This window comes from Lipotes vexillifer, unplaced genomic scaffold (genome assembly GCF_000442215.2).
Source record: "Lipotes vexillifer unplaced genomic scaffold, Lipotes_vexillifer_v1.1 scaffold1007, whole genome shotgun sequence".
In the NCBI taxonomy this organism is placed as follows: Eukaryota; Metazoa; Chordata; class Mammalia; order Artiodactyla; family Lipotidae; genus Lipotes; species Lipotes vexillifer.
This window is the reverse complement of record NW_006782358.1, coordinates 423,338-442,764: the sequence shown is the minus strand read 5'-3', so window position 1 is coordinate 442,764 and position 19,427 is coordinate 423,338. Positions and strand designations below refer to the sequence as shown.

General features: G+C 38.1%; 1 protein-coding gene across 2 annotated transcripts in view; it reads right to left on the bottom strand.

Moving 5' to 3' along the window:
• CEP120 (centrosomal protein 120) overlaps positions 1–19,427 on the bottom strand; it is a 79,237-nt gene that overhangs the window by 49,912 nt on the left and 9,898 nt on the right. For both annotated transcript variants that reach the window (XM_007455251.1, XM_007455250.1), the window contains exons 5-6: positions 9,597–9,745; positions 1,312–1,509 (exon numbers count right to left, since the gene is read on the bottom strand). In XM_007455251.1, coding sequence (XP_007455313.1) covers positions 1,312–1,509; positions 9,597–9,745 — 347 coding nt within the window. The remainder of the gene's footprint in view (positions 1–1,311; positions 1,510–9,596; positions 9,746–19,427) is intronic.

Here is a 19,427-nt window from a genome sequence, read left to right as displayed (position 1 = left end):
CTGTGGCCTCTCCCGTTGCGGAGCACAGGCTCCAGACGTGCAGGCTCAGCGGCCATGGCTCACGGGCCCAGCCGCTCCGTGGCATGTGGGATCTTCCCGGACCGGGGCACGAACCCATGTCCCCTGCATCGGCAGCCGGACTCTCGACCACTGCACCACCAGGGAAGCCCAGTGTGATATTTTTAATGGGCTGGAGAGAAAGGATTTTTATGACTTAAATGTCCATGAGAATCAAACTAATAAATAAGTCAATAGTTTTGGTGAGGAATTTTATAAGATAAAATTCAAAGTGCTTTTTTCCTGCATTTCATTTTATATAATCTTCAACTTTCTAAATACCTTGGATTTAGCAGAACCACCTCTAAAATGTAGTTCCACTAAAATTTCTTAATGCCTCTTTTCACTATCCACTCAAAACACAAGCAAAGTCTAATGAATGATCACTTTACTACAAAAAAAATGACTACCCCACCCTACTTCACCACCTATTTCAGTCTGATTAAAATTAATCGTAACAAACAGAAAAGTAATTTTGGACTAGATAAGGTTCACTTTTAAATAAAGTCCAATTTAAAATTGGTTTACAAAACTACCAAATTCAAGAACAGGTTTTAGAAAGTTGTTTTATCTCTTTGATTTTAATAGCAATAAGGTGTATAAATTCTGAAATCTAGAGTGTGATCTGTGTGGTGACAGCTAATCTCCACTAACAATAATAAAACCTGCCTGGTGCCCGCAGCTTTAAGCTCCAGGTACAACTTTTTATTATAAATGACCGATAACTGGGCTTCCCTGGTGGCACAGTGGTTGAGAATCTGCCTGCTAATGCAGGGGACACGGGTTCGAGCCCTGGTCTGGGAAGATCCCACATGCTGCGGAACAACTAGGCCCGTGAGCCACAATTACTGAGCTTGCGCATCTGGAACCTGTGCTCTGCAACAAGAGAGGCCATGATAGTGAGAGGCCCGCACACTGCAATGAAGAGTGGCCCCCGCTTGCTGCAACTACAGAAAGCCTTCGCACAGAAACGAAGCCCCAACACAGCCAAAAATAAATAAATATTAAAAATAAATAAATAAATAAATGACCGATAACTGATCTACCTCTTTCTACAGTAACAAAGTAAGGCGGTATATCTCCTAAAATTCTGAAATAACTGTCATGCTGTGACTGTACAAGTCAGGATAATTCCTAAAAAATTACAAGATGTGGCAGAAAGATGATATCCACTTCAGAAATAAGACAGAGTTTGGGTACCTCTTTAATGCTTAAAAAATCATCTCATAGGAAACAATTTTCTGCCATACCTACCTGTAGTTTAGACTGAAGAGCCAGGTAAACACGAAGAATTTCTATACTGCTACGTATTCGAACAGATGCTCTCTCTGGCTCAAAGTCTGGGTTGATCAAATCACTGAAGGGTTCATTTGTAACATCATTTCCCAGTAAAGAATAGTAAAAGAAAAACTCAGGCCGTCTTTCTGGAAGTTTCATGGTACATGGAATTAACTAAATATTTAAGGAAAAAAAGGATTATTATATTATAAACCACTAAACATCCTTAAAGATGTCTGACAAACTCCAAAAATATTTGCTAAAATGATGTTTTATTTCAAGCCTTAAATTAATAACTCAAAATTTCTAAATCTCTGCCAATTTACTACCAAATCACTAGTTTAATTTTTAAAGGTTTATCTTACACAAGCACAGAGACTAAAATATTTTTATACATTAATGTTGTTTTAAAGCTTATGTTTCATTCAACTAGTTGATGAAAACTCCATAAAAGTTCTTTAAAAAGAAAGTGGTCAAATATTTTACACTGAGCTTTCCTTATTTCCACATATCCTTACTCCATCCTCTCCGTAAATGAGAGAAGGTTTTTAAAAAATCTTAATCCAAGCTATTTACTATAACTTCTTTTGATGGGGAAAAAAAAGCTTTGTGGCTACTCTTACAAAACTTGGAGACCTATAAATTAAGTTACAAAAGGCTGTCTTCCGCCCACTGTAAGGAGCTGCTGCAGGGGGAAAATGGAGCCCTTCACAAATGAAATGTTTACTGGGGGTGGAACAAGATGGCGGAGGAGGACATGAGCTCACCTCTTCTCAAGAAAACACCCAAAATCACAACTAACTGCTAAACAACCATTGACAAAAAAAAAGATGGAACCTACCAAAAAAGATATCCTACATCCAAAGACAAACAAGAAGCCACAAGGAGATGGTAGGAGGGGCACAATCACGATAAAATCAAATCACATAACTGCTGGGTGGGCAACCCACAAACTGCAAAATAATTATATCTCAGAGGTTTTCCCACTGGAATGAAAGTTTTGAACCCCATATCACAATCCCCAGCCTGGGGGTCTGGAATCGGGAGGCAGAGCCTGCAAGGCATCTGGCGTTGAAGGCCAGAGGGATTTGATCGCAGGAAATCCACAGGACCAGGGGAAACAGAAACTCCTCTCTTGGAGAGTGCACACAAGGTCTTGTGTGCACCAGGAACCAGGGGAAAGAGCAGTGACCTCATAAGAACCTGGGCCAGACCTAATTGCTGGTATTGGAGGGTCTCCTGTAGAGGCAGGGGTTGGCTGTAGCTCACTACTGAGATAAAGACACTGGTGGTTGTATTTCTGGGGAGTACCCATTGGCATGAGCCCTCCTAGAAGCCACCATTTTCTCACCAAGACCTGGCTCCATCCAACAGCCTCTAGGCTCCAGTACTGGGATGCTTCAGGCCAAGCAACCAACACAGCCCCACCCATCAGCAGACAGGCTGCTTAAAGCCTTCCTGAGCTGCTTAAAGCCTTCCCGATAAACACACCCCTTGACATGGCCCTGCCCACCAGAGGGACAAGACCCAAGTCCACCCACCAGTGGGTAGGAACAAGTCCTTCCCACCGGGAAGCCTGCACAAGCCACTAAGACCAGCCTCATCCACCAGGGGGCAGAGAGCAGAAGCTATAAGAATTACAACCCTGCAGTCTGCAGAATGGAAACCGCAATCACACAAAGACAGACAAAATGACATGACAGAGGAATATGTCCCAGACAAAGGAACAAGATAAAACCCCAAAAGAACAAGTAAGTGAAGTGGAGACAGGCAATCTACATGAAAAAGAATTCAGAGTAACAACGATAGGAAAGATGATCCAAGGTCTTGGAAAAAGAATGGAGCCACAGATTGAGAAGATACAAAAAATGTTTAACAAAGAGCTAGAAGATCTGAAGAACAAACTAACAGAGATGAACAATAAAATAACTGAAAAGAAAAATACACTAGTAGAAATCAATAGCAGAATAAACAAGGAAGAAGAACAGATAAGTGACCTGGAAGAAAGAATGGTGAAAATCACAACCACAGAGCAGAATAAAGAAAAAAGAATGAAAAGAAGTGAGGACACTCTCAGAGGCCTCTGGGACAACATTAAGAGCACCAACATTCACAATGCAGTAAATCCCTTACATACGAACTTTCAAGTTGTGAACTTTCAAAGATGCAAACATGCACCTGGTTCCAGCAAGGAACCAGAACCTGTGCCATCAATGTCAGGCATGAGTGAACTGCAGCTTATCCTCCATCTATTGCTGATAATCCTTCAGATTTACCATCTCCCACCTCCTCTCCCTCCTCTAGTCAGTAACTCTTCTTGCTTGTTCACTTGATGCCAGCCCCTGTATGCCAGCTGTTGTACTGTACTACCATACATTTCAAGGTACTATACTGTAAGATTAAAAATGTTTTCTTCATTTTTTGTGTTTTTTATGTGTTATTTGTGTGAAAAGTATTATAAACCTATTACAGTACAGTACTATTCAGCTGATTGTGTTAGTTGGGTACCTAGGCTAACTTCATTGGACTTACGAACAAATAGGACTTACAAATGCACTCTCAGAACAGAACTCATTCGTATGTAGGTATAGGGGTCCCAGAAAAAGAGAGAAAGGACCTGAGAAAATATCTGAAGAGATAACTGAAAACTTCCCTAACATGGGAAAAGAAATAGTCACCCTAGTCCAGGATGTGCAAAGAGTCCCAGGCAAGACAAACCCAAGGAGGAACATGCAGAGAACACGTTAATCAAACTGACAATAATTAAAAACAAAGAGATAATATTAAAAGCAACAAGGGAAAAGCAACAAATAACATACAAGGGAATCTCCATAAGGTTATCAGCTGATTTTTCAGCAGAAACTCTGCAGGCCAGAAGGGAGTGGCACAATATATTTCAAGTGATGAAAGGGCAAAACCTACAACCAATAATACTCTACCCAGCAAGGCTCTTGTTCAGATTTGATAGAGAAATCAAAAGCTTTACAGACATGCAAAAGCTAAGAGAATTCAGCACCACCAAACCAGCTTTACAACAAATGCTGAAGGAACTTCTCTAGGTAGAAAAGAAAAGGATACAACTACAAACAAGAAAATTACAAATGGGAAGGCTCACCAGTAAAGGCAAACATAAAGTAAAGGTAGTAAATCATCCATACACAAATATGCTCAGAGGGGAACAGTAGGGAGTTTCCTTAAAAAACTAAAAATAGGGCTTCCCTGGTGGCGCAGTGGTTGAGGGTCCGCCTGCCGATGCAGGGGACACGGGTTTGTGCCCCGGTTGGGGGGGATCCCACATGCCGCGGAGCGGCTGGGCCTGCTGGCCGTGGCCGCTGAGCCTGCGCGTCCGGAGCCTGTGCTCCGCGGCGGGAGAGGCCACGGCAGTGAGAGGCCCGCGTACCACAAAAAAAAAAAAAACAAAAAACTAAAAATAGAGCAACCATACAATCCAGCAATCCCACTCCTGGGCATATATCCAGAGAAAACCATGGTTTGAAAGGATACATGTACCCCAATGTTCACTGCAGTGCTGTTTACAATAGCCAAGGCATGGAAACAACCTAAATGTCCATCGACAGATGAATGGATAAAGATGTGGCACATATATATAATGGAATACTACTCAGCCATTAAAAAAAATGAAACAATGCCATTTGCAGCAACATGGATTGACCTAGAGATTATCGTACTAAGTGAAGTAAGTCAGACAGAGAAATACAAATATCATATGATATTATATATGCGGGAAAAAAATGATACAAATGAACTTATTTACAAAACAGAAACAGATCTGCAGACATGGAAAATAAACTTATGGTTAGCTAAGGGGAAAGGTGGGGGGGGAGGGATAAATTGGGAGTTTGGGATTGACATGTACGCAGCACTATATTTAAAACAGATAACCAACAAGGACCTGCTGTATAGCACAGGGAACTCTGCTCAGTATTCTGTAGTAACTTAAGTGAATATATATATATGTATGTATGTATAACTGAATCATTTTGCTGTACACCTGATACTAACACAACACTGTAAAGCAACTACAGTCTAATATAAAATTAAAAAAAAAAAAAAAAAAAAGGATGTCTTCCATACTAGGAGTGTTACTTCTCAAAGCTGGTAGTTGCCTGGCCATGTGACATGAAGACATGGGATGCTTGTCCCATAAAATGCAAAATACCTTCTAACAGACCTTTAATGTTTGCTAGCACATTGTTAAAAGTAACAAACTATAAGTAACTGACATGTTCTGCAACAGGAGATGGCTTAAAAATATTATAATTATCAAACAATATGGCTCCTAAATAATGATATAGTGACATGAAAGTTACCTAAAATACTTTTAGGTCAAAAAAACTTACAGGACAGTTTGTAAGTCTGTAAGTTTGTGAAAATAAAAGTACTAACCACTTAGATTAAAACAACCCAGTACTGAGCACACAGTAAATAGTCAATAAAGTTATTTATTTTATATTAAATATATTTTATATACAAAGCAAGTTATTACTTTAATCCTATACTTTAAAATGTATTTGTTTGATTAGATTTTAATCATGTGGATTTTAATCATGTAGATTTATATTTATTGAGAGCCAGCACCTATACACTTTTAGTTGTTGAGAGCACAAATTCTGGAGTAAGCCCCGACCCTCAACTTTGGTTCCACCAATGGCTTGCTATGAGACTTTAGACAAGTACTTAATCACTCTGCACCTCCATTTCTCTTAGGGTTCTTAGAAGGATTAAAAGAGATAATACATGTTCACTTCTACAAGTCGGCCTAGCACATAGTCAGCTATTATGTGAATGGGAAAATATCTGAGGAAAAGAATATACTGCTCTATGGGTGATTATTTCTGAGGAGTTTAATTAAAAGAGACTTTCATTTTCTTTTACTTTCTTCCATAGTCAGAAAGCAATAAAACTTTTAAGAAATAAAGATAGCCCTTTTATATTTCATAGCACATTTAATTCTAAGTAATTCCCACTAAGAGAAGAGATGCTTTTAAAAATCCTTTATCATCCTTGGATTTAGAAACAGGTTTTTTGCCCTAACTTCAATATTTAAAAAGGAGGCAAGATTATCACAATCCAGTATTCTTACTCTAATTTCATTCCTGCATTCTACTACTTTACAGTATCAATGTTCTAAGTCACTTTGCATCTGAAAGGTATGTTTGTTTATCGCTAGATGCTTTCTCACACTACCTTTGACTAGCTTGAGAAGAAGAAAACTAAACTATTTTTTAAAATCCTTGGCTTGTCCATAAAGAGTGAAAAAAGCAAACAAGTAATACTAAGCAGTATCAAGGGATGAATAAATTATTGGGCTTAATTTTTTGTGTTTTAAAAAATTATTCTAAAATACACATAACAGAAAATTTATCATTTTAACCATTAAAAACTGTACAGTTCAGTAACATTAAGTACATTCACAATGTTGCGCAACCATCACCGCTACCTAGTTCCAGAACTTTTCCACCACCCCAAACAGAAACACCAGAACCACTGAGCAGCCACTCCCATTCTGCTCCCCCATAACTTCTCCCTCCCCTGGTGACCACAAATCTGCGTTTTGTCTTTATGGGTCTGCCCATCTGGATATTTTATATAAATGGACTCATACAGTATGTGACCTTTTGTGTCTGGCTTATTTCACTCAGCATGTTTACAACATTCATCCTTGTTGTAGCATGTATCAGTACTTCATTTCTTTTATAGTTAAATAATACTCGTGTGTGTGTGTGTGTGTGTGTGTGTGTGTGTGTGCGCATTTATTTATTTTGTTAATCTATTCATCCATAAATGGACATCTGGGTTATTTCTGTGATATTCTGGGATACTGTAAATAGTGCTGCTATGAACATTTATGTACAAGTTTTTATTTGAATACCTTGTTTTCAATTCTTTTGATATATACCCAGTAGTGAAATTGCTGGGTTCTATGGTAATTCTGCTTAATCTTTTGAGGAACCTAGTTGGCTTAATTTTTTTTTTTTTTTTTTTTTTTTTTTTTTTTTTTTTCGCTGTTGTGGCCTTTCGCGTTGCGGAGCACAGGCTCCGGACGCGCGGGCTCAGCGGGCAGGGGTCATGGGGCCAGGCGCTTCACGGGCCCAGATGCTCCACGGCATGTGGGATCTTCCCGGACCGGGGCACGAACCCGTGTCCCCTGCACCGGCAGGCGGACTCCCAATCACTGCGCCACCAGGGAAGCCCTTGGCTTAATTTTTATTAGAGATAGCAAATAGCTTGCCAGACATCAATCTGTTATTTTTAACTAAACTGAGTGACTTGTCCTAAAAAGTTACTTTGTATTACCAAGAACTGTATTAGTTTTAGTCGTGGACTCAGTAGGTCAATTACCCACAAGCTTTCACTATATAAATATAGGTTCACACATACAAACTACATGTTAAGCACATTAGTTTTATCTCATTCCTCATGCACACCCACAAGGCTGGTACTACTGCCACCATACAACTGAGAAAATTCAAGCCTGAGAAAGGTTAAGTAAGTTGCCTAAGTTAAAGAAGCCAGTAAATAGTGAGAATTAGATTCCAACTCAAATTGATCTTACTCCAAAACCCCTTCAGAGGCAAGAGAGCAAAATATGGGAACAAGAGAATGTGGAGAGTGACCATATGGCCAGAAATTCCTAGTATATTTACTAGCTAAAAAACTTTCTCAAAACTTGGTTTCCTCATCTCAAAAATGAAAATAATAATCCCCTAAAGTTGTGCTAGGATTAAATACAACATTAGCAAAGTAGTGAACACATACCTATTTCACAAAACATAACACAAGTAAAATTATGCCTTCCTAGGGAGTTGAAAAAATATTTTAAAAAATAAAGTAGCAATTTAAAATACTTTGCAGGTATTTAATAACACAGTAAAAGCACAGTAGACTCACTATCTAATGTGTGTCCTGATGTGGTTAATGAACAAACAGTGGACATCTAGCTTCCCCCCCAACCAGGGTGGCATATTAAGCCGGGGCAATCCACAAGCAGAGCTTTATGAAGAGAGGAAAAAAAGGAAATTGATGGAGAGAGACAAAATCACATATATATAGTGTCAATGAGAAAACGACAGTACCAAACTGGGAGAGAAAGAGTAGAGCTCAAAGAATATGTATATATAAAAAGTACTTTTTGTAGTGGGCATGAATTCAGTGTGACAGAGCTAAACACATTTCCTGAGAAAAATCTTTACCTGATAGATCTTACTAAGATTTAGTGTGGTCACTAACTCATATTTCACTTATGAATGCAGATTATCTGGGAAATGTATACCTCTAAGAAAGTGAATAGTCTGATAAAAATTTTAAAGTCATAAGCCATATTCTCTATTTTTTAAAGTATTAATTTATTTCAAGTGTATAGATCAACATAATGTCAAAAAAGCTGGACTTGATCCTGAAAAGGACAATGAAATAACAGCTACTTTTGTGTTGAACCACTGCTGGTGGGAAACAACCGGCAACAGGCCCTGAGCATCCCTGCACATTCTTGCTGAGTGTAACAAGAATGCAAGGCCCTGACCACTCTTACCCAGGCCATCTCCCAGCATTGTTTATGCAGCTCATAACTTTCATAAAGTAACGTGTCTTCCCAAAGACCTAGACTACTTATAGTAAAAGTCGTACATTCCCTAAGTTCTGTGCTCCTCAGCTGTGACTCACTCCCAATGAGTGTGGTGGAGCAAACACCTGAGCCCCTCTATGTCACCTCCACGGGACTTGGGATGGGGGGAACTGAAAGAAATATGCTGACATTCATGTTGCTTGCTGTGCTAAGAGTAGTACACTCCTTTCTCTCTGACCCAAGAATCTTCTGTCTTCTGGCAGCATTTAGGCTAGTTTGTTAGTGCGTAAATAAGGTAAAATCTAATCCCAGACCTGACAGCTATTAAGGTCTGACTGAGACAATGTTCCCAACATTGTATATTTCTCCAAAAAGTAAAGTATTTAACACTTAGAAAAAAATCATTTCATAACAGTCTTTACAATGTCACATAATACAATGTGAAACAATGTTTATTTATGGTCTTTCTTCTAAATTCTAAGAGATTTAATTTATTCTCTTACTACCAAGATCATCCCAATTTATTCTTTTCCTAAAACAAAAATGCTTTATGATATGAAAGAAAACATTTTTCTAAATTATTTTTGTAAGTCTACTTGCAAGTCTTTTTAATACCTAAAAGACAGATTTTAAAAATAAAATGTTTTTCAAGTTCTTCAAGAATCACTCATCTCACCTGTTCCAACTGGGTGGCGAATGCTATGGTCACGGACATCATGAAGAAGTCAGTACAATACTCTGCTGGTCCAATCTGATGATAGCCTCCCTCCTCATTCAGCACCGCCACAATGTCCTTTGCGTCAAGTCCAGACAGGCTGGCAGGTACTTTATGGAAGAAAACACAATTAAACTACATTGTAGTTTGCCATAAACCATTATAAGATTTTGAAAGCTGGTTATACTTTTTAATTTACTTGGCAGTTTTCACAGATACAGTTACTATATCAGCAAGGTTTCCTTTGATTTCAATTTAATAAACCACGTAGAAAAGGTATCACAGGTTGCCTGAAGGAAGTGAATCTAAACTGCAAAGTGAAAAATAAGTAAAACTTGGCTAAAAAGAGCAAGGTGACTAGATAGAGAATGAGGGAGTGGAAAATGGTGTTCTAGGTAGAAGACACAATATATACAAAGACTCAGAAGCAAGAGAAAGCATGTGGTTAGAGAACTGAAATAGATATGGCATGCTGGATCATAGAGTGAGGACTCAGGTACAGAACGTGGGGAGAGGCCATATCATAAAGAGCTTCCTTGAACACCATGCTGAAACATTTGGATAGTTTTCTAAGAATAAGAGAAAACAATAAAACTATTTTGAGGAGAGAACAGATATAATCAAATAGGCTTCGTTATGAAGAGACTGGAGAGGGACAAGGATTTTTCAAAACTGATTAAGGAAAAAAACAAAACTACACAAAACTAAAATAATAGACAATATTCAGTGTCAGGGAGATTGCCAGCAGGTTGGCACTCTCCATGTTGGTAGGTACAGACTAGTACAACCTTTTGGAGGGTAATATATCAGGGCTTATCAAAGTTTTATATATGCATACCCTGTAAACCGGCAATCCTCGACTCCTTCAGAAGTTAAGCCCAAAGAAATGTGCTTACAGTAGCACTAGCTAAAAATAGTTTAATGGTTAAGAGTATAGACACTACATTCACATAGACCGAAGTTCCAACCCTAGTTCTGTCATTCAGTAGTTGTATGGGAAAATTATATGATCTCCTTTAGTCTCCATTTTTCCTTCTGCAAAGCTTTTACAGTGTTGTTGAAAAGATCAAATTAGATAACAAAAGCACTTAGCACAGTACCTGACAATTAAGTACTTTAATAAAGGTAGCCATTAAATAGTAAGGTCAGCAGAGCTTAAGAGGTCAAAATACTAACTATGACAGGTCTCGCATTATCAGAAAGGGAGAACACTAGGATAAATCTTGTGGTGTAGGATTAAAAGGATTGAACGTGTCAATGTGAATATATGTTGTTCAGTATATATATGGGCAAATCGATATATAAAGTATATATGTATATATACATGTTTGTGTATATATATCCATGTGTCTGCGTGTGTATGTATACATACATGGGAACAACACCCTAACAGCACACCTAGCAGCTGGATCTTGACTTGTAAACATCATTCTTTTCTAAAAAGAAGCAGGGCTCCTTAAAGTAATGGCTGAATCCAGGGCTGAGATAGGAAAATTATTTGATGAACCTGGACCATCTTCTTGTATCAGGGGATAAAAAAAAGCTCAAAGAGACTTCCCTGGTGGTCCAGTGGTAAAGAATCCGTCTTCCAATGCAGGGGACACGGGTTGGATCTCTGATCAGGCAACTAAGATCCCACATGCTGCAGGGCAACCAAACCTGCACACCACAGCTACTGAGTCCGCACACTCTAGAGCTTGTGCACCACAACTAGAGAGCCCATGTGCCACAACTACTGAGCCTATGCATTCTAGAGCCCGCACCACAACTGGAGAGAAGCCTGCGAGCCACAACAAAAAATCCTGCATGCCACAACAAAGATCCCACGTGCTGCAACTAAGACACAACACAGCCAAATAAATAAATAAACAATTTTTTTAAAAAAAGCTCAAAGGATTATTGAGATCATAAAAAGGAAACAGAAGAAGCTTGAAGGGGTTCTCAATGCCCAAATCTGGGACAAATAATGATAGTTAAAGATTATAACACACTAAATAAAGAGAAAACTGTCAAGTCCATACTTAGGCAATACAAATAAGTGAATAAATTGAAGGTATAATGAAGAATAAATATTTTTCTAATTTTCTAATTCTTCCCCACACAATATTTATTAAGTAAAAAAGAAAACTAAAGTTTATAGTTGAGAACACACACACCACCATAATCAAGTAATCAAGTGAACATAATCAGTAACGAGACTAAATCAAAATAGTGCACCACCTGATAAGATGCAATGAGAACAGAGCATCTTAATAGGCCTGCCAAAGATACATAACCAAAATCTAGTACCAGACAAGCCCAAACAGTACAGGGGACACAGCCTCACCAAGACTGAAACCTAATCACAAGACTATAGAATGCTTCCCCTCCCCCTTACCGCTATGTTACTAAAAGTCTATTTTCCTTTACCTAGTATATCATGTCCATCTTTCAATAAAAAATTACAAGGCACACTAAAAGGCAAAAAAAAAAAAAAATCCATAATCTACACTTCAATCTTAGGAAAACAGAAAAAGAGGAGCAAAGTAAATCCAAAGTAAGCAGAAGAAGAGAAACAATAAAAACTAGAGCAAAAATCAATGAAATTGAAAACAGGAAATCAATGGAGAAAAAATTTAACAAAATCAAAACCTGGTTCTTTGAAAAGATCAGTAAAATCAATAAGCATCTAGCCAGCCTAAGAAAATAAAGAAGACACAAATTACTATTAACAGAAATGAAAAAGGGGACATCACTACAGATTCCCATGGACATTAAAAGTTTAATAAAGGAATGCTATGAACAACTCTATGCCCACAAGTTTGATAACCTAGATGAAATCGACAATGCCTTTCAAAAACACAATCTGCTAAAACACACACAAGAAGAAACAATCTGAATAGGCATACATCACTTAATGAAATTGAATCAATAACTTTAGAGAACAGAAAACACCAGATCCAGATGGATTCACTGGTGAATTCTACCTAACATTCAAGGAAGAAATTATACCAATGCTCTACAATTTTTTTTTTCCACAAGACAGAAGCAGAGGGAATACCTCCTAACTCATTATATGAGACTAGCATTATCCTAATATGAAATCCAAGCAAAGACATTACAAGAGAAGAAAACAACAGACCAATATCTCATAAACATAGATGTAAAAAATTCTCAACGAAGTATTAGCCAATAAAATCAACACAACGTGTAAAAAGAACTATACACAACCAAATGGATTTATTCAAGATACACAAGACTGGTTCAACATTCAAAAAGCCATTAATGTAATCCATCATGTCAACAGGCTAAAGAAGAAAAACCACATGATTGTATCAATACATGCAGGAAAAGGATTTGACAAAATCCAACACTCATTCATGATAAAACACTCTGCAGACTAGAAATAGAGAGTAACCTCCTCACCTGATAAAGAACATCTACAAAAAATCTACAGCTAACATCATACTTAATGGTGAGAAGCTTTCCCACTAAGATCAGGAGTATGGCAAGGATGTCCCCTTTCACTACTGCTTTTCAATAGCACACTGTAAGTCCTAGCTAATTCAGGAACACAAGAAAACAAAATAATGCAGATTGGGAAGAAAGACACAAAACTGTCTTTGTTTGCAAGTAACTGTAGAATGACCATCTATGGAAAGTCCAAAAAAAAAAACAAACCAAAAAAAAACCTACTACTGGAACTAATAATAAGCAATTATAACAAGGCTGCAGGAGACAAGGTTAATATGCAAAGGCCAATTGCTTCACTACAGACCAATAATAAACAAGTGGCATTTGAAATTTAAAATACCATTTACAGAAAATTAACCACCACAGAGACAAGATGGCAGAGTAGGGGATGTAAGCTCACCTCTTCCCAAAAAAAAACACCAAAATCACAGCTAACTGATGAACAACCATCAACAAAAAAAATGCTGGAACCTACCAAAACAGATATCCTCCACCCAAAGACAGAGAAGCCACAAAGACAGGGTAGGAGTGGCGCAAACTCAGTAAAATCAAATCCCATTCCCACTGGGTGGGCGACCCACGAACTGGAAAATAATTATATCACAGAGGTTCTCCCACAGGAGTGAAAGTTCTGAGCCCCATGTCAGGCTCCCTGGCCTGGAGGTCTGGCAGGGGAACAAGGAGCCCCCAGAGCAAACTGGCTTTGAAGGCCTATGGGGTTTGATCGCAGGAAATCCACAGGACCAGAGGAAACAGAAACTCCACTCTTGGAGGGTGCACACAAGGTCTCATGCACACCAGGATCCAGGTGAAAAAGCAGTGATCTCATAGGAGCCTGGGCCAGACCTACCTGCTGGTACTGGAGGGTCTCCGGGAAAGGCAGGGGGCAGCTGTGGCTCACTGCAGGGACAGAGACATTGGTGGCAGTACTTCTGGGGAGTACTCATTGGCGTAAGCTGTCCTGGAAACCGCAGTTTTCTCCCCAAGATCTGGCCCCACCCAACAGCCTGTAGGCTCCAGTGCTAGGACACCTGAGGCCAAACAACCAACAGGGCAGGAACACAGCCCCACCCATCAGGAGACAGGCTGAGTCTTTCTGAGCCCACAGCTTCCCACTAAACAAATCCCTTGACACAGCCCTACCCACCAGAGGGTCAAGACCCAGGCCCCCCACAAGTGGGCAGGAAACAGTCACTCCCACCAGGAAGCCTGCACAAGCCTCTTAGTTGGGCCTCATTCACCAGTGGGCAGAAAACAGAAGCAAGAACTACAACCCTGCAGTCTGTGGAACAGAAACCTCAATCACAGAAAATTAGACAAAATGAGATGCCAGAGGAGTATGTTCCAGATGAAGGAACAAGATAAAACCCCAGAAGTACTACTAAGTGAAGTGGAGATACTCAATCTACATGAAGAAGAATTCAGAGTGATGATAGTAAAGATAATCCAAGATCTGAAAAAAGAATGAAGGCAGAGACTGAAAAGATACAAGAAATGTTTAATAAAGAGCTAGAAGATCTAAAGAACAAGCAAACAGATGAACGATACAAGAACTGAAACAAAAAATCCACTAGAAGGAATCAATAGCAAAATAAATGAGGCAGAAGAATGGATAAGTGAGTTGGAACTCAGATGGTAGATATATTGCTGCGGAACAGAATAAAGGGAAAAAAAAGGAAAGATATGAGGACATTCTAAGAGAACTGTGGAACAACATTAAAGGCAACAACATTCTCATTACGTGGGGTCTCAGAAGGAGAAGAGAGAGAGAAAGGGCCCGAGGAAACATCTGAAGAGATCATAGGTGAAAACTTCCCTAACATGGGAAAGGAAACACTCAAATCCACAAAGTGCAGAGAGTCCCAGGCAGGATAAACCCATGGAGGAACACAGGCCAATATCACTGATGAACACAGATGCAAAAATTCTCAACAAAAAAATGGCAAACCAAATCCAACAATATATTAAAAGGATCATTCACCACGATCAAGTGGGATTTACCCCAGGGATGCAAGGATTCTTCAATATCTGCATATCAATCAGTGTGATACACCACATTAACAAACTAAAGAATAAAAACCATATGATCATCTCAAGAGATGCAGAAAAAGCTGTTCACAAAATTCAATACCCATTTATGATTAAATACTCTCCAGAAAGTGGGCACAGAAGGAACTTACCTCAACATAATAAGGGCCATATATGACAAACCCACAGCTAACCATTCACAATCAGGAACAGCTGAAAGCATTCCATCTCACCACTTTTATTCAACATAGCTTTGGAAGTCCTAGCCACAGCAATCAGAGAAGAAAAAGAAATAAAAGGAATCCAAATTGGAAGAGAAGAAGTAAAACTGTCACTGTTTGCAGATGACATGATACTATACATAGAACATCCTTAAGATGCTACCAGAAAACTACTAGAGCTCAACGATGAATTAGGTAAAGTTGCAGGATACGAGATTAATATACAGAAATCTCTTCCATTTCTATACACTAACAATGAAACATCAGAAAGAGAAATTAAGGAAACAATCCCATTTACCATCACATCAAAAAGAATAAAATACCTAGGAATAAACCTACCTAAGAAGACAAAGATCTGTACTCTGAAAACTATAAGATGCTGATGAAAGAAATCAAAGATGTCACAAACAGATGGAAAGATATACAATATTCTTGAATTGGAAGAATCAATATTGTCAAAATGACTATACTACCCAAGGCAATCTACAGATTTAATGCAATACCTATCAAATTACCAATGGCATTTTTTGCAGATCTATAACAAAAAATTAAAAAATTTGTATGGAGACACAAAAGATCCTGAAGAGCCAAAGCAATCCTAAGAAAGGAAAACAGACCTGGAGGAAATCAGGCTCCCCAACTTCAGACTATACTACAAAGCTACAGTAATCAAAACAGTATGGTACTGGTGCAAAAACAGAAAGATAGATCAATGGAACAGGATAGAAAGCCCAGAAATAAACCCACGCACCTATGGTCAATTAATCTTCGACAAAAGAGGCAAGAATATATAATGGAGAAAAGACAGTCTCTTCAATAAGTGGTGCTGGAAAAACTGGACAGCTACATGTAAAAGAAAGAAATTAGAACATTCTCTAACACCATACACAAAAATAAACTCAAAATGGAGTAAAGACCTAAATGTAAGACCAGATACTATAGATCTGTTAGAGGAAATCATAGGAAAAACACTCTTTGACATAAATTGCAGTAATATCTTTTTCAATCCATCTCCTAGAGTAATGGAAATAAAAACAAAAATAAACCAATGGAGTAAAAACAGAGCAACCATATGATCCAGCAATCCCACTCCTGGGCATATATCGGGAGAAAACCGTAACTTGAAAAGAAACATGTACCCCAATGTTCACTGCAGCACTATTTACAATAGCCAGGACACAGAAGCAACCTAAATGTCCATCTACAGATGAATGGATAAAAAAGATGTGGTACATGTATACAATGGAATATTATTCATTAAAAAGAATGAAATAATACCATTTGCAGCAATATGGATGGAGATTATCATACTAAGTGAAGTCAGACAGAGAAAGACTAATATATGATACCACTTATATGTAGAAATTTAAAAAATATGATACAAATAAACTTATTTACAAAACAGAGACTTACAAACTTAGAGAAGAGACTCATGGTTACCAAAGGGGAAAGGTGGGGAGGAGGGATAAATTGGGAGTTTGGGACTGACATATACACACTACTATATTTAAAATAGATAACCAACAAGGACCTACTGTATAGCACAGGGAAATCTACTCAATATCCTGTAATAACATAAATGGGAAAAGAATTTGAAAAAGAACAGATATACATATATGTATAACTGAACCACTTTGTTCTACACCTGAAAGTAACACATTGTAAATGAAATATACTCCAATATAAAATAAAAATTTCTTAAAAATGTACCATCAAAAAATAAAATAAAATACCATTTATATTAGCACCCAAAACAATTAAATACTTAGGAATAAATCTAACAAAGCATGCAGAAGATCTATATGAGGTAAACTATAAAACTGTGATAAATAAAATCAAAGAACTAAATAAATGGAGAGATATTCTATGCTAATAGGACAATTCAATACTGTCAGGATGTCAGTCCTTCCCAACTTGATCTATACAATCAATACAATCCCAATCAAAGTCCCAGAAAATTATTTTATGGACATGGACCAAACAATTCCGAAGTTTACATGGAGAAGCAAAAGACCCAGAACAGGCAACTCAACACTGAAGAACAACAGAGTTGGAAGACTGATAATACTCAAACTCAAGACTTAGTATAAAGCTACAGTAACCAAGACAGTGTTGTACTGGTGAAACAGACACAAAGATCAGTGAAATAGAATAGAGAGACTAGAAATAAACCAACATAAATACAGTCAACTGATCTTTGACAAAGTAGCAAAAGAAATACAATGGAGCAAAGATACTCTTTCAAAAAGTGGTGCTGGAACAACTGGACATCCACATGTAAAAAAAAGGAATACAGACACAGACCTTAAAACCTTCACAAAAATGAACTCAAAATGGATCACAGGGCTTCCCTGGTGGCACAGTGGTTGAGAGTCCACCTGCCGATGCAGGGGACACGGGTTTGTGCCCCGGTCCGGGAAGATCCCACATGCTGCAGAACGGCTGGGCCCGTGAGTCATGGCCGCTGAGCCTGCGTGTCCGGAGCCTGTGCTCCGCAATGGGAGAAGCCACAACAGTGAGAGGCCCACGTACCAAAAAAAAAAAAGATCACAGACCAAAGTGTAAAGCACAAAGCTTTATTAAATCCTAAAAAGACAATATAGGAAAAACCTAGATGACCTTGGGTATGATAATGACCTTTTAGATGTAACACTATAGGTACAATGCATGAAAGAACTGATGAGGTGGATTTCATTAAAATTTAAAAACTTCTGCTCTACTAAAAACAATGTCAAAAGAATGAGAAGACAAGTCACAGACTGGAAAAAGTATTTGCAAAAGAGACATTTGATAAAGGACTGTTATCCAAAATAAAAAAACTCTTAAAATGCAACAAAACACAAAACCAATTAAAAAATGGGCAAAAGACCTGAACAGACACTTCACTTAAGAAGATAATACTGGTGGCAAGTAAGCACATGAAAAGATGTTAACATCATTTATTACTAGAGAATCGCAAATTAAAACAATGAGACACCACTACACATCTATTAGAATGAACAAAATCCAAAACAGTGACAACACCAAATGCTGACAAGGATGTGGAGCAACAAGAACTCTTATTCATTGCTGGTGGGAATGCAAAATGGAAGTCACTTTGGAAAACAGTTTGTTGGTTTTTTACAAAATTAAATATATTCTTACCATATACTCTTACAGTTTGGCAGTTTCTTATAAAACTAGGCATGCTTTTACCATAGGATCTAGTAATCACGCTCCTTGGTATTTACCCAAATGAATTGAAAACTTAGGTCTGGTCAAAAGCCTGCAGAGATGTCTGTAACAGCTTTATTCCTAAATGCCACAGCTTGGAAGCAACCAAGATATCCTTCAGTAGCTGAGTGTTTAAATAAACAGTGGTACATCCAAACAACGGAATATTATCCAGCTCTAAAAAGAAATGACCTATCATGCCACAAAAAGACACAGAAGAAACTTAAATGCATATTACTAAGTGAAAAAATCCAATCTGAAAAGGCTCCATGTTACATGATTCCAACAATACAACATTCTGAAAAAAGCAAAACTACAGAGATAGTAAAAAGATCAGTAGTTGCCAAGGGTTAGAGGGGCGGGAGTGATGAACAAGCAGAACATAGAGGATCTTCAGGGCAGTGAAACTATTCTGTAGGATACGCCAATCATGGATATGTGTCCTTACACATTTGTCAAAACCTATACAATGTACAATATCAAGGACAAACCCTAATATTAATTATGGATACTGGGTGATAATGATGTGTCAATGTGGGTTCATCGATTTCAACAAATGTACCGCTCTGGTGGGAGATGATAATAGTGGTGGGGAGGACTGTGTGTGTATGTGGGTATCTGGGAACACTTAGTACTTCCCACTCAATTTTGCTGTGAACCTAAAAATGCTCTAAAAAAAAGGTTTATTAATTAAAAAATAAAGGGGAAAAAAAAATGAAGGTTTTCTTAAACTAAAGCTGAGTTAACAGAGACCAGCATAAGCATTTTTGGCTATCCTGCACTCATCCTAGGAAGAAAATTTTCCTAAATAGCTATTTTTATAAACAATATAAAATTCTGTTTTGTTCTGTTATACATATCAAATAAAGAAAAGACA